This window comes from Lactuca virosa, chromosome 5 (assembly GCF_052849685.1).
Source record: "Lactuca virosa cultivar CGN04683 chromosome 5, Lactuca_virosa_CGN04683_v6, whole genome shotgun sequence".
In the NCBI taxonomy this organism is placed as follows: domain Eukaryota; kingdom Viridiplantae; phylum Streptophyta; class Magnoliopsida; order Asterales; family Asteraceae; genus Lactuca; species Lactuca virosa.
In genome coordinates, this window is record NC_136430.1 from 414,631,994 (window position 1) to 414,644,729 (window position 12,736).

The window sequence follows — 12,736 nt, forward strand, 5'->3', positions numbered from 1 at the left end:
CCCCCGGGCCGGTTCTCGGTTCTAGGATTTGAGAAAAACCGGTCCGGTCCGGTCCGGCCGTTTCCAAGTAAAAATCGGTTTTGGACCGGCTTACTTTAAAAAAAATTGTATTACGTAAAAATTTTTAAACAAACATATCTCATTCGTTTTAAGTGAGATTAGCAGACGGTTTTTTCCAATGTGTAATTTAAAGTTTGTAGATGATTTTATACTATAATTTTCTTGTTTTTGGTGTTATATTCGATAAATTACAATTTTTCAAAGATTAGATATCATAGCTGAAATATTTCAGCTTTTCAGCAAGAAATTTAAACTTTTGTATTATGTGAAATTCGTTAAACACACATATCTCATTCGTTTTATGTCGGACTGACATGCGGTTTTTTCCAACGTGGAGTTTGTAGATGATTTTAGACTACACTTTTTTGTTTTTGGTGTTTTATTTAATGAGTTACAATCCTTCATAGATTAGATAACAAAGCAGAAATACTTCAGCTTTTCAACAAGAAATTTAAACTTTTGTATTCTGTGAAATTCTTTAAACATATATATCTCATTCATTTTAAATTAGATTGACATGTGGTTTGTTCCAACTTGTAATTTAGAGTTTGTAGATTATTTTAGACTAGAATTTTGTTGTTTTTGGTGTTATATTCAATGAGTTACAATCCTTCAAAGATGAGATATCAAAGCTGAAATATTTCAGCTTTTCAACAAGAAATTTGAACTTTTGTATTCTGTAAAATTCGTTAAACAAGCATATCTCATTTGTTTTAAGTCGGATTGACATGCAGTTTTTTTCCAACGTGTAATTTAGAGTTTGTAGATGATTTTAGACTATAATTTTGTTGTCTTTGGTATTATATTTAATGAGTTACAATACTTCAAACAAATGGTATAAAGTATAAACAATCAAAGTTTGACCGATCAAATGGCACAAGAAACGAAAATGTATTCATTTTTACGAGTTGTACCGTATCAAACCTAAAAAAATATTTATTTAACGAGTTGTAACGTATCAAACCCAACAACATATTCGTTTTAACTAGTTGTAGCAAACCCAAAAACGCGTTTTAACAAGTTGTAATGTATGCATGTAAAGTTGTACCGGTCCAAACGAGTCCAAGAACCGGAAAACCCAGACCAGGACCCAAACATGGACTTGGACCCGATAAGTCTCATCCGGTACGTTCCACAGTCCACAATATTCTCCGAATCCGGTCTGGTCCAAATACTCACCCCTATGTTAGAATATGTAGAATATAACACATAGACAATGATTTTTTTGTTTTTTGTTTTTTGTTTTTTTAAATAAAACTTTATGAAAATTATAAATAAACATTTTTTTTTCATTTTTCATTTTTTTTCCGGTTTTTTTTACATCCAAAACGTGTGATCATAAATTCACCCATTGCCTCACAAAAACTCATTAGTATCACTGGTTCGTATAATTGTTAATTGTGCTCATCAGCAATCATACAAAAAACCAAAAAAAAAAAAAAATCTGTCATTTTTTTTTGAGCCTAGATATGGCTTAGACGCACTATTTGGATTATATTGGTGTTTTTTGTGTTGAAAAATAATGAGTTGATTATGAGTTCGCAAGTTCTCACAAATCATTTGTTTCTCAAAAGAACCCGACTATATATATATATATATATATATATATATATATATATATATATATATATATATATATATATATATATATATATATGTGTGTGTGTGTGTAAAAGCTCTTGTTTTGCGAACTAAATTATTGATTCTAAATAAATTACAATTTTACCATTCTATTTAGAAATGATAAATAACAAATAAGTGTTTATTTAAGGGTATCATAATTTGAAAGTGTAAATGGTCATATATATATATATATATATATATATATATATATATATATATATATATATATATATATATATATATATATATATATATATATCAACATGATTTATTGCTTAAATAATATAACTAAGGAAGTATCCCCGCGGGGGTTGGATTTGCATTCTATTGTTTGCGAAATGAACTTAAGATAGATATTTCATTTGATTATAGAGTGACATGGAAGTAACTACATTACACATGTTTTTTATTCATCAGATGTATTTTTCATCACGCATTTATACTTCCCAATCCTTTTGTGGATTGATCCAAGCATGAAAGCTATAGTCTTCCATGGAGAGGTTGTCAGCTCTGGCGTCTTCAAGGATGGTCATCAGGATTTTGCAGTCTGGATGTTCTTGTTGTATATAGATGATGTTGTAAGAGTTGTCATCCATGGTGAAACCTTATGCAAGTTTGGTTTGAGATGCTTGTATGAGATCGTGTACTTCTCGAAGGTAGGCAATGAGTGACAGTAAACCGTTTTCAACAGTTTGATTCTTCAATTTTTTAGTGTTTTTGATGGGATTAGTATTTTCCTCTGCGTATGGGTTTTGGAGGTTGGGGTTCTTATATATCCTTGTAAAATGTGAGATGGTCAAAAAGTGTCTAGAAAACTTGAAAATAAAAAGTTATTGTATTGTTCTATATTCAAAAAATTGTTGTATTATATTAAAAAAGTTGTTGTATTATGATTACAAATAGAGCACGGGTGTGTATGCAACCATTACATAACCTTTGAATGGTGTTTGTATGTGTTGGGGTAGAAACAATAACAAACGACTCAAAAAAGAAAAAAAAATGAGATTTATGAAAAGGTATGCTTGTTTAATAGGTTTTTGCATTACATTCGACTCATAAAATAAAAAAATGAGATTTATGAAAAGGTATGCTTGTTTCATAGGTTTTTGCATTACATTCGAGGTCAGTACAAAAGGTTTCGAAAATAGTTGGTTAGTACAACGAACAGAGGACACACGCATCATTAAATTGAAATTACATGGATATGGTGGTAGATGTGATACGTTTAGTGTTTTCCGTAATAGTGTGGATCATTTCTTCATAGGTTATGATCGTTAAAAATGTCATTTTTTGTTGTGAAAATGGTAAATTTTAAGAAAATAAAATAGATTTTGTCAAAATGGTAATTGTTTGTAGTTAGATTAGACCAAAAAAAAGGTCCAGTTGGTACCGTTTAGGTATATTTATTAAAAATATTCAATAAAGTTACCACCACGAGTCCAATTCGTTATATCTATTATAAAAGGGAAACACAAAGGTAAAGAAAGTACTTGAATATTCTATCTGTTAAAAGATGATTATCATCTTTGAATGAACAAATGAAAACAATTTCATATTATAGTTCCCTTCTTCTCATGTGCACTGACATCATCACATAGAAACATATGTATGTATGTATGTATGAAAAGGAGTTACTTAAACCATAGTACTCTTCAAAATTAATAACTTTTGAGAGTTGGAATATAATGAGATGGTTGAATGCTTTTGTAAGATTTTTAGATAATTGGGAAATGGTTTCTTTAAACGGTAAAAAATAGTTGGAATAGTTTTGATTTTGCATAAAATAGTTAAAGTGGCTAAATCGATATAATGGTGAAAGTAAATTGTATTTTTTTTTTTTTTTTTTGTATTTTGCCCAAATTTCAGTTAAAGGAAGGCTCTCCAGTCTCCAGTACTTACTTACTTGGGAGGGTTTTGTTTTGAATGTCAGGTAGGCAGACATTCAACAACATAATCATGACTTGGCTCCACAAAGTATGGAATCTGTTCATACAAATGTTTAACAACCGATTGTTACTTTGTAAAGAAACGAAAAGCATGATAATTTCATTTGATTTATTTAAAAAGAAACTGAGAAAAAAAGTCATACAGAATATCGCTCTTGACCATTGGCTAACACCCGATGTAACGTTGACCTATAAAAATATTTCATTTAAGCCAAACGTTAAAGAAATCAAGGCTCAAGTGATCCACTTTTTGAACCATTTTGATAAGCTTTTTGGTGTTGAGAAAATGTCGCATGAACAAAGATTTGCAAGAATGATTGGCTACTCACATTCTTGTATTCCACAGTGTATTTTTGGGCATTTTCACAAGTAGGTGGCTTAGCTTCCACTGAAAAGTCAAAGTATCATGGTTCAAAAAGTCAATAACTGAAAAAAAAATCATTAGGAGCAATACTACCATATTAGATAGCTAATCAGATTGAATAATTTGCATTATTTAGTCAACATGCAGGCTGTTTCAGTCAAGCTTTTGTCAAAAGGTCAAAATAATCTCCAAACTACACAATCATATACTCCAATGTCCACTTGTATGTAATAATCTAAATTCCACCTAAACCTGTCCATTTACATATCGATAATTGTAATATTCTGTCATGGTCTAGCTGATAATGAAATTGATTTATACTATACAATTGATTATACATAAAGAAATTTACCTAAGTACTACGTAGATGGAACATGGGTGATCCTTTGTTGTTGTGTTTTGTACTTTTGTATGACATGCGCAATTCTATAGTGAATGAATCATCTGTTTAAGAGGATCATTGGATGGATTTCCTGGTTGATCTAACTAAAACAAATTATGAACAAGTACAAAGGTTTAGTCCCTCAAAATTTTCATATTTTTTTTCTCAAAATTGTTTCATGCATTATGCATGCATCATAGCTTGTTATAGTGTTGCAGCTAAGCCTTCTCAACATATTATATGGAAGCTATTGGAATCTTTTAGTAATTAGGGTCTAGGCTCAAGCCCTTTAGGGTTTAGCTATTAGGTTTTATATATTCTTTATATATTCTTATGTAATTGTCTTTTGAGAATCAATCAATCATTTATCTAACATGGTATCAGAGCTCTAGGTTAAAACCATGTTGTTGACCATAACCCACAGCTACCACTTTCGACCTCCGACGACCTTCTCTAATAGTCGTCGGAGGTGCCTTCATTATGTTTCATATTTTTCCTTTTCTTCTATTTTCCGCCTAAATAATAAAAGAGCCACCGACACCAAACTAGAGGTCTTTCACCGGTTTCTTCCACTGCCTTGTCTACTTATACCTCCTCCTCAGATGACCCGTGCCTCTGAGCCTTCTGCCTCCTCCTCGACTGGCCACTTCTTGAGATCTCTTTTCTGATTCAGCCCCTTCTGATGTTGTTGTTGCCTCCCTCTGTTGGCACCTTCTTCGTCGGGCAGCCTCTGATCTGTAGTCGTTTCTTTCTCTATCAACATTGCAGTTGTCGATCTCGCCGAAATTTGCTCCCTTTGTCGCAGCTTGAGCCCTCTTTCTTTCTTGCTGCCTTTCTCTGGACTCCTTTGTTGTTGGTTGCATGATCATCGCCGCTGCCGCCAATTTTCTCATTTTCTACAACGGAATTACCTATTGCCGCCGCTTCTTCTCTCTTCTTCTCCGACGAGCAGTCGATGTTAGCCGCCATTGTTAGAGCTCTACCACCACCGATGCCGCTATCTTCATCTAGTTTTTATTTTTCTTCTTTTGTTTATTTTGCCAGTTTAATCGTCTCCACCCGAAGTTCAATCGTCTCCACCCGATCAAACTGTGGGGGGAGGGGGGATGTTAGTGATTAGGGTTTAGGCCCAATCCCTTTAGGGTTTAACCATTAGGCTTTAGGTATTCTTTATATATTCTTATGTAATTGTCTTTTGAGAATCAATAATCATTTAACAGAATCCTTATACAAACATTCCTTTTACCCTGATTTTATGAACTAAACAACTGAATAATCTCCAAACTACACAATCATGTAGTAAATAAAATTGGGTATTTTTTAACTGTTCTTGAGGGAAGGCTAAGAATATGATTAGTTGATTTAGTAAATCAAATACAACGACAACATATGGAGCCGTCTTCTTAATAAAACACCAAAACAAAATTATATCTAAAAAATGCCATTTACATCGACAGACGGAGTCATATTCTTAGAATTATTAGGGAAAGAGAGAGTGATACATATTCACTAAGGAGTTTTATCAAACAGGTAGCATGCGATATATAGCCTCCCATCTCAAAACATCCCTCCAAATATTACAGTTTTCTTCTATATCCCATTTCTTTCATTAATTGATAACACCATATACAAAATCAAAAATAAAAACCCTATACCTGTATTAGAGTTAGAACATGAGAAGATGGAATTCCAAATAAAGAAAAAAAAAATATAGTCAAAATCTTAGAACATGAGAAGATGGAATTCCAAATAAAGAAAAAAAAATATAGTCAAAATCTTACCCAAATAGAAGTGTAGCTTAATTTTAAATAAAAAATGAAACCTTCGTTACATCCTAGCTTCCTGTGTGAAAACGAACATTTGTCTTCTTTGTTTGCTATTAATGGAGTCCTAATCAAAAACCGAATCGGAGTGGACGTCGGTGAAGCATATAGGTAGTAATCTAATTGAGAGAGAGTCAGTACAGGGAGATGGAGGAACAACGTTCTTGATAAGGAAGACATACGTGAAGCAATAACGTAGAAACGCAAAGGGCATGGACGGAGGAAAAGACGTGACGATATAGAAGGTGAATTTACAGAAGAATCAAGCAGGAACACCGATTAGTATTTGAGGCGGTGGAACGGTGGAATGAATAAAGTAACTACGATGGAGTAATTAGAGAAGAAGCAATAACTGGATTGGTAGGTGAGCTGTGGAGAAATATGTATCAAACTTGTAGAAATCAACCTGTATGCCACAATTAATAAAAAAAAAACTAAAAAAATGGTTATTGAAGTAGTGTTCACAAAGGAATTCACTTTTAACATATATATATATATATATATAAAAGCATTATTTAATTTTTAAAGCAATAGTTTTACATAAATACAAATGATATAATAAATAAAGTAATTAATTTAATATATATTCTAGGAGATTTGAAACAAAAAGCAAAGAAACACTTAAAGAGTATTTATTCTGATATTTAATATAATAAGAAAAATTGGATTTTAAATTTAAGAAAAATAAAAAATACAATAAGATGACAAGTGGAAAAAAAATCGTTTAAAAAATCCTAAAAAATGACATGTGTTAAATTCAATAACTACATGAAATTTAACCAAAAAAAATTCATTTACTAGGTTAGACATATATTTTGTGATTTGTGTATCCTATTTTGTTCCACTAATTCTTCTTCTTTCACTTTTGTTTTAAAGTTCTTTTTCATTGTTAAATATAATTTCTATTATGTTTCATATATCAAGTGCAAACTATCTAAAGCATAAAACAAAAAGCTGAAAAAAATACATAAAAAACAAAGACATTAAATTTAAAAAAATAAACATAAAAGTCCAACAGAGAAGTAGTTAGATATCAATTCAAAACATGTGTTTTGTTGAATAATGAGAAAATGATGAAATTGGAAAACAAATGCTTTAGAATTTAGTAATGGCAAATTGATGACATCATCAATGTAAATCAACAAACAAAGAATTGGAGTATGTGGATCATGGAAATATACGAAGCCCCACTTTCCGATGTATATGGCGTAGTAACTAGAAAGGTGAATTTTCAACATAGAAGTTATAAGCAAAGGTGCAGAAGCCGATAATTTTGTTTGGTAAATTTGGAATTTAGGATAAAGAGTAATGGTGTAAAAAGGCATTTCTTGATGGATGCATTCATCACTTTCATACTTAACCAGAAAGCCAATTTTGATACATTAAATAGAAAAAAAAATACATATATATATATATATATATATATATATATATATATATATATATATATATATATATATATATATATATATATATATATATAGGGTTAGGTTCATTTGAGACGATTTAATTTTGTGAGACCGTGAGACCACTTTTTTTAGTGAAATATTCTAATATTCTAGTGTTCATAAAAATTAATTATGTGTAATACTCTAAAACAATAATTTTAATATATTTTACATTGAAATATTCTAAAACATATAATGTTAGAATATATTGCATATTTTATTTTTACGAACAATAGAATATTAGAATATTTCAATAAAAAAATTTGGTCTCACGGTCTCACAAAATTATGTCTGTTTCAAATGAACTCTTACACACACACACACACACACACACACACACACACACACACACACATATATATATATATATATATATATATATATATATATTAAGAATCTCAATCTTAGTTACTTTAGAAAAATGTGAATTTGTATGCTAACCAATGAAATTGCACATTATATTTTATAAGTCGTTAGTGGAGCGTGTGTGGTTAACCAACACACTAATAGGGACTAATAAAGAATTTTAATGGGTATTCCATAAAGTATCATTGTTGATGGAGCGTGTGTGGTTTACCAACACATCAATTGAGATGATAAATGACAATGAGGTTACCAAACACATTTGCATGGTTATTCACATCTTGTTTGTGATCCTCGGTATCCCAGTCACAAATAGAAGAGCATAATCTGAGATTAAACATGTCATTGAATAGTTTCAATGAATCTCAAAAGATCTAGGAATTTCATCAAAACTTCATTTGCTTTTAAAATTTCGTTTTCTATTGGTGGAATTGATAAATTGTCATTTACCTACATTTATAAAATTTACAATTAGATTACGACATCTCTTTTCTAAGTTGTGAATTATATAGTTGGATCATGGCCTTAATATTTCATTTTTTGGGTTGCTATATTAAAGATTATTCTTACCTAACTAAAATTGCCTTCCTTTTACATATGTATATTCCAACTGATGCTTCTGCTTCCTCCTCCTCCAACCACCACAACTTCTCCTTGCTCTTTATCTGCTCCAAAGTCATATCGGATAGTTCCACTTACAATGATTGGATGTGAAACATTAAAATGGCCCTTCGATTTGAAAACAAAGAGTATGTTCTCGAAAAGGAACTCATTGAAGTCAAAGAGGGAAAAGCTACTCCTGAAGAATACGCCTCTTATCAAAAACACTAAGACGATGCAACAAAAATTGCTTGCATTATGGTCGCCACAATGACCCCTAAGTTGCAAAGATTCTATGAGGATTACTAGCCGTATGAGATGAACAAGTACCTTATGGAAAAGTACCATAAGCGAGCTCGTCAAGAAAAGTACGAGGTGGTAAAGTTCCTCATGGCATGCAAAATGAAAGAGGGAGAATTTATATGTAGCCACATGTAGAGAATGCAACGCTACGTGGAGCGCTTTGTTAGGCATAATGTGCACTTTGATGAGGAGTTGGCTATTGACATAGTCTTGAACTCTTTACCAAGTTGTTATGATCAGTTCATTCTGACCTATCATCTGAACAACAATGAGACCACCTTGGCTCAATTGCACAACCTCCTGCAAACAGTTGAAGCGGGAATGAAGGGTAAAAGTATAGCCTCCATTCTTGCTAGTGCTCCAGTCCTAGCCATTAGACAAGGAAAGGGTAAAAAGAGGAAAGGTCCTCCCAAGCAAATCTGGAAGGGAAAGTCTCACGCAGGGTCATCCAGTAGTGGCCCTAAAGGAAAGTCCATTTCTGATCATCTACCATCTTCTGATCCCAAAGAGGTTATTTGTTTTTACCTAATGACAAGGAGAATAGGAAAAGAAGCTACCTGAAGTATCTGCAAGATATCAAAGATGGAAAAGTGAAGCCAACTTCTGCAGGTATATACACTATTTCATCTAATAACTCATAATCTTCTCGTTCTTGGGTCCTTGATACAGGATGTGGATTTCACATTTGTTTTGATTTGCAGGGGCTAAGAAGAAGTGAGGAGGTGGAGCACAGTATAATGAACTTGATCATGGGGAATAGGCGATCTTCACCTATCACCAAGATTGGAGTTTATAGTCTAGTGCTTAGTAATGGTGTTAGTTTAAATTTAATAAATTGTTGCTACTCATCAGAAATGACGCGAAACATTATTTCTTTTCATGCATTGTTCAGACAAGGTTTTATATATTCTTTTAATGATTTTAATGGTTCAATTTATGCTTATAAAAATGGTATTTTTTATTTTGAAGCTTTACCTTGTGATGGTGTGTATGAAACCGTGATGTTTGTAGAAAATTTAGGCAATCGTGTATTTCAAATTGATTCGTCTAATGGTACAGACAAAGCATGCTTGTGGCTTTGTCGTCTTGGACACATTAACAAGAAACACATCGCCCAACTCCAAATTGATGGAGTGTTGGAATCATTTGACCTAAGGTCGGATGATGCATGCGAGTCTTGTCTTTTGGGAAAGATGAAAAAATCACCTTTCACTGTATCTTGTGAAAGAGGTGAAGTTTTGTTGGACCTCATACACACATATGTGTGTGGACCCTTCAGATCCACCACAAGGGATGTAAATCGATTTATGTAACATTTACAGATGATTATAGTAGATATGGCTATATTTACTTGATCAAACATAATCAGAAACCTTTGAAAAGTTCAAAGAGTTTAAACATGAAGTCGAGAATCAATTGGGCAGGAAGATAAAGATATTCCGATCAGATAGAGGCAGGGAGTATCTTAGTATCGAGTTCCACAACTACCTCAAGGAATGTGGAATAGTTTCACAATTGACTCCTACTAGGACACCACAACTTAATGGTGTGGCTGATAGGCTCAATCAAACCTTGGTGGACATGGTTCGTTCCATGATGAGTCGAGCTTCTCTTCCAATTTCATTCTGGGGGTATGCCTTAGAGACTTCCGCCCGTATTCTTAATTTTGTCCCAACTAATAAGGTTGCCAAAACACCTCACGAGATGTGGACAGGGAAGGTTCCCTCGTTAACACATGTCAAGGTTTGGGGTTGTGAAACTTTCGTTAAATGAGAGACTCACGACAAGCTTGAACCTCGTAGTGAGAGATGTATTTTCATCGGCTACCCACAGAAGTCCTTTTGATATTTGTTCTACAGACCTAGTTAGAACATAGTCTTTGTAGCACGAAGAGGAGTCTTTCGTGAGAGAGAGCTCATATGCAAAGAGGACAGTGGGAGTACCATTGACTTTGAAGAGACTCAAGAATCAAATGATGAAGGAACCTCTGAAGACGCTAGGGTTCAACTAGAGGAAGAGATTCCAGTTGAACCAGTTGACAATTCATTACCTCTTAGGTGTTCGAGTAGAGTTAGCATGCCACCTGAGTTCTATGTTTCTATATAACTATAGATGGTGATACGTTTATCAGTGATAGTACACTGGTAAATTTGGATGAACCGGATAACTACAAAGAAGCAATGGCAGGCCCTGAGGCAGCCAAATGGAAAGAGGCAATGGATATCGAGATCAAATCCATGTATGACAACCAAGTTTGGAATTTGCTTGATCAACAACCTGGTCGGAATACAGTTGGTTGCAAATGGACCTTCAAGAAGAAGACCGACATGGATGGTAATGTGAACACTTTCAAAGCACGACTGGTTGTGAAGGGTTTTACTCAAACCCCAGGGGTTGACTATGATGAGACTTTCTCACCAGTGGCTAAGATAAAATCAATCAAAATCATGTTAGCCATAGTTACCTTTCATTACTATGAAATTTGGCAGATGGATGTCAAAACCGCTTTCCTTAATGGGAAGTTGGCTGAGGATGTTTACATGAGTCAACCAAAGGGTTTTATTGATGCAAAGTTTCCCAATAGAGTGTTCAAGCTTGAGAAATCCATCTATGGGTTGAAACAAGCTTCTCGCAGATGGAATATTTGTTTCGACGAGAATGTCAAAGAGTTTGGTTTCTCTAGAAGTGAATATGAGTTATGTGTAAATGTCAAAGCTAGTGAGAGTATAGTAACCTTCCTAGTATTGTATGTTGATGACATGCTTCTTATAGGAAGCGACATTCCAAATTTGCAAGAAGTTAAGTCTTGGCTTGGAATGTGTTTGTCTATGAAGGATCTAGGAGAGACTGCTTATATTCTGGGGATAAGAATTCTAAGAGACAGAAGTAAAAGACTAATTGGACTTAGTCAAAGTACATATTTGGAAAATGTGCTAAAACGTTTTAGTATGGAAAATTCCAAGAAAGGAGAACTGCCCATCCAGAGTAATACCAAACCGAGTAAGACTCAGAGTCCGAGTACTGATGCAGAGATAGCAGAAATGAGTAGAATTCCATACGCTTCCGCCGTTGGATCTATCATGTATGTTATTACATGTACTCGTCCTGATGTGTCCTTTTCTTTAAGCATGGTTAGTCGTTATCATGGAAATCCAAGTAAAGCTCATTGGATAGCAGTTAAGAATATTATCAAGTATCTGCGAAGGACTAAGGATGGGGTCCTAGTACTTGGTGACAGTGATACATTGAGAGTAACTGGGTATAGTGACACCTGCTTTCAAACAGATAGAGACAAATTCCGTTCTCAATCTGGTTGGGTGTTTACCTTAAATGGAGGAGCAGTTACTTGAAAAGTTCCAAGCAAGAGACAGTGGTTGATTCTACATGTGAATCAGATTACATAGCGGCAAGCGAAGCATCGAAGGAAGCAATTTGGTTGAAGAACTTCATCGGAGATCTTGAAGTTGTGCCAACCATCAAGGAGGAAATGGAAATTTTATGTGATAATGAAGGAGCAGTTGCCTTGAAAAAGGAACTAAGAGATCATGGAAGATCAAGACATATCGACAGAAAATATCATTTCATCAGCATAGAGTAGAAGAAAGTCACCTCGTAGTGAAGAGGGTATCATCTGAAGAGAATCATGTAGATCCACTCACAAAGGGTCTGAGTAGGACTAAACACATTCAACATGCCAGGAGCATTGGTTTGAAAGATGATATTAGTTTTACATAAATATTTATAAGTTTGTTTACTACCTTTTGCTAATTGTTTATTCTTGTGTTTCATTTTTGCATGTTTTACTTCCCGAATAATTCGATTAT

General features: G+C 33.4%; 1 protein-coding gene across 3 annotated transcripts; it reads right to left on the reverse strand.

Annotated features, from left to right (window-relative positions):
• Positions 1-3,119: 3,119 nt before the first annotated feature.
• On the reverse strand, positions 3,120-6,605 carry LOC145112054 (uncharacterized). Of its 3 annotated transcripts, XR_013710428.1 has the most exons (5): positions 6,157-6,605; positions 4,346-4,479; positions 3,959-4,017; positions 3,773-3,818; positions 3,120-3,666 (listed from the first exon to the last, which is right to left on the reverse strand). XR_013710428.1 is itself a non-coding variant. In XM_079048268.1 (4 exons), the coding sequence occupies exons 1-4, from the start codon at positions 6,376-6,378 to the stop codon at positions 3,610-3,612; spliced, it is 384 nt and encodes a 127-aa protein (XP_078904394.1). In that variant the 5' UTR covers positions 6,379-6,605; the 3' UTR covers positions 3,120-3,609. The 3 variants fall into 3 exon arrangements, 1 of the variants encoding a protein (XP_078904394.1); XR_013710427.1 differs by lacking the exon at positions 6,157-6,605 and having other exon boundaries at positions 4,346-6,150; XM_079048268.1 differs by lacking the exon at positions 4,346-4,479.
• Positions 6,606-12,736: the final 6,131 nt, after the last annotated feature.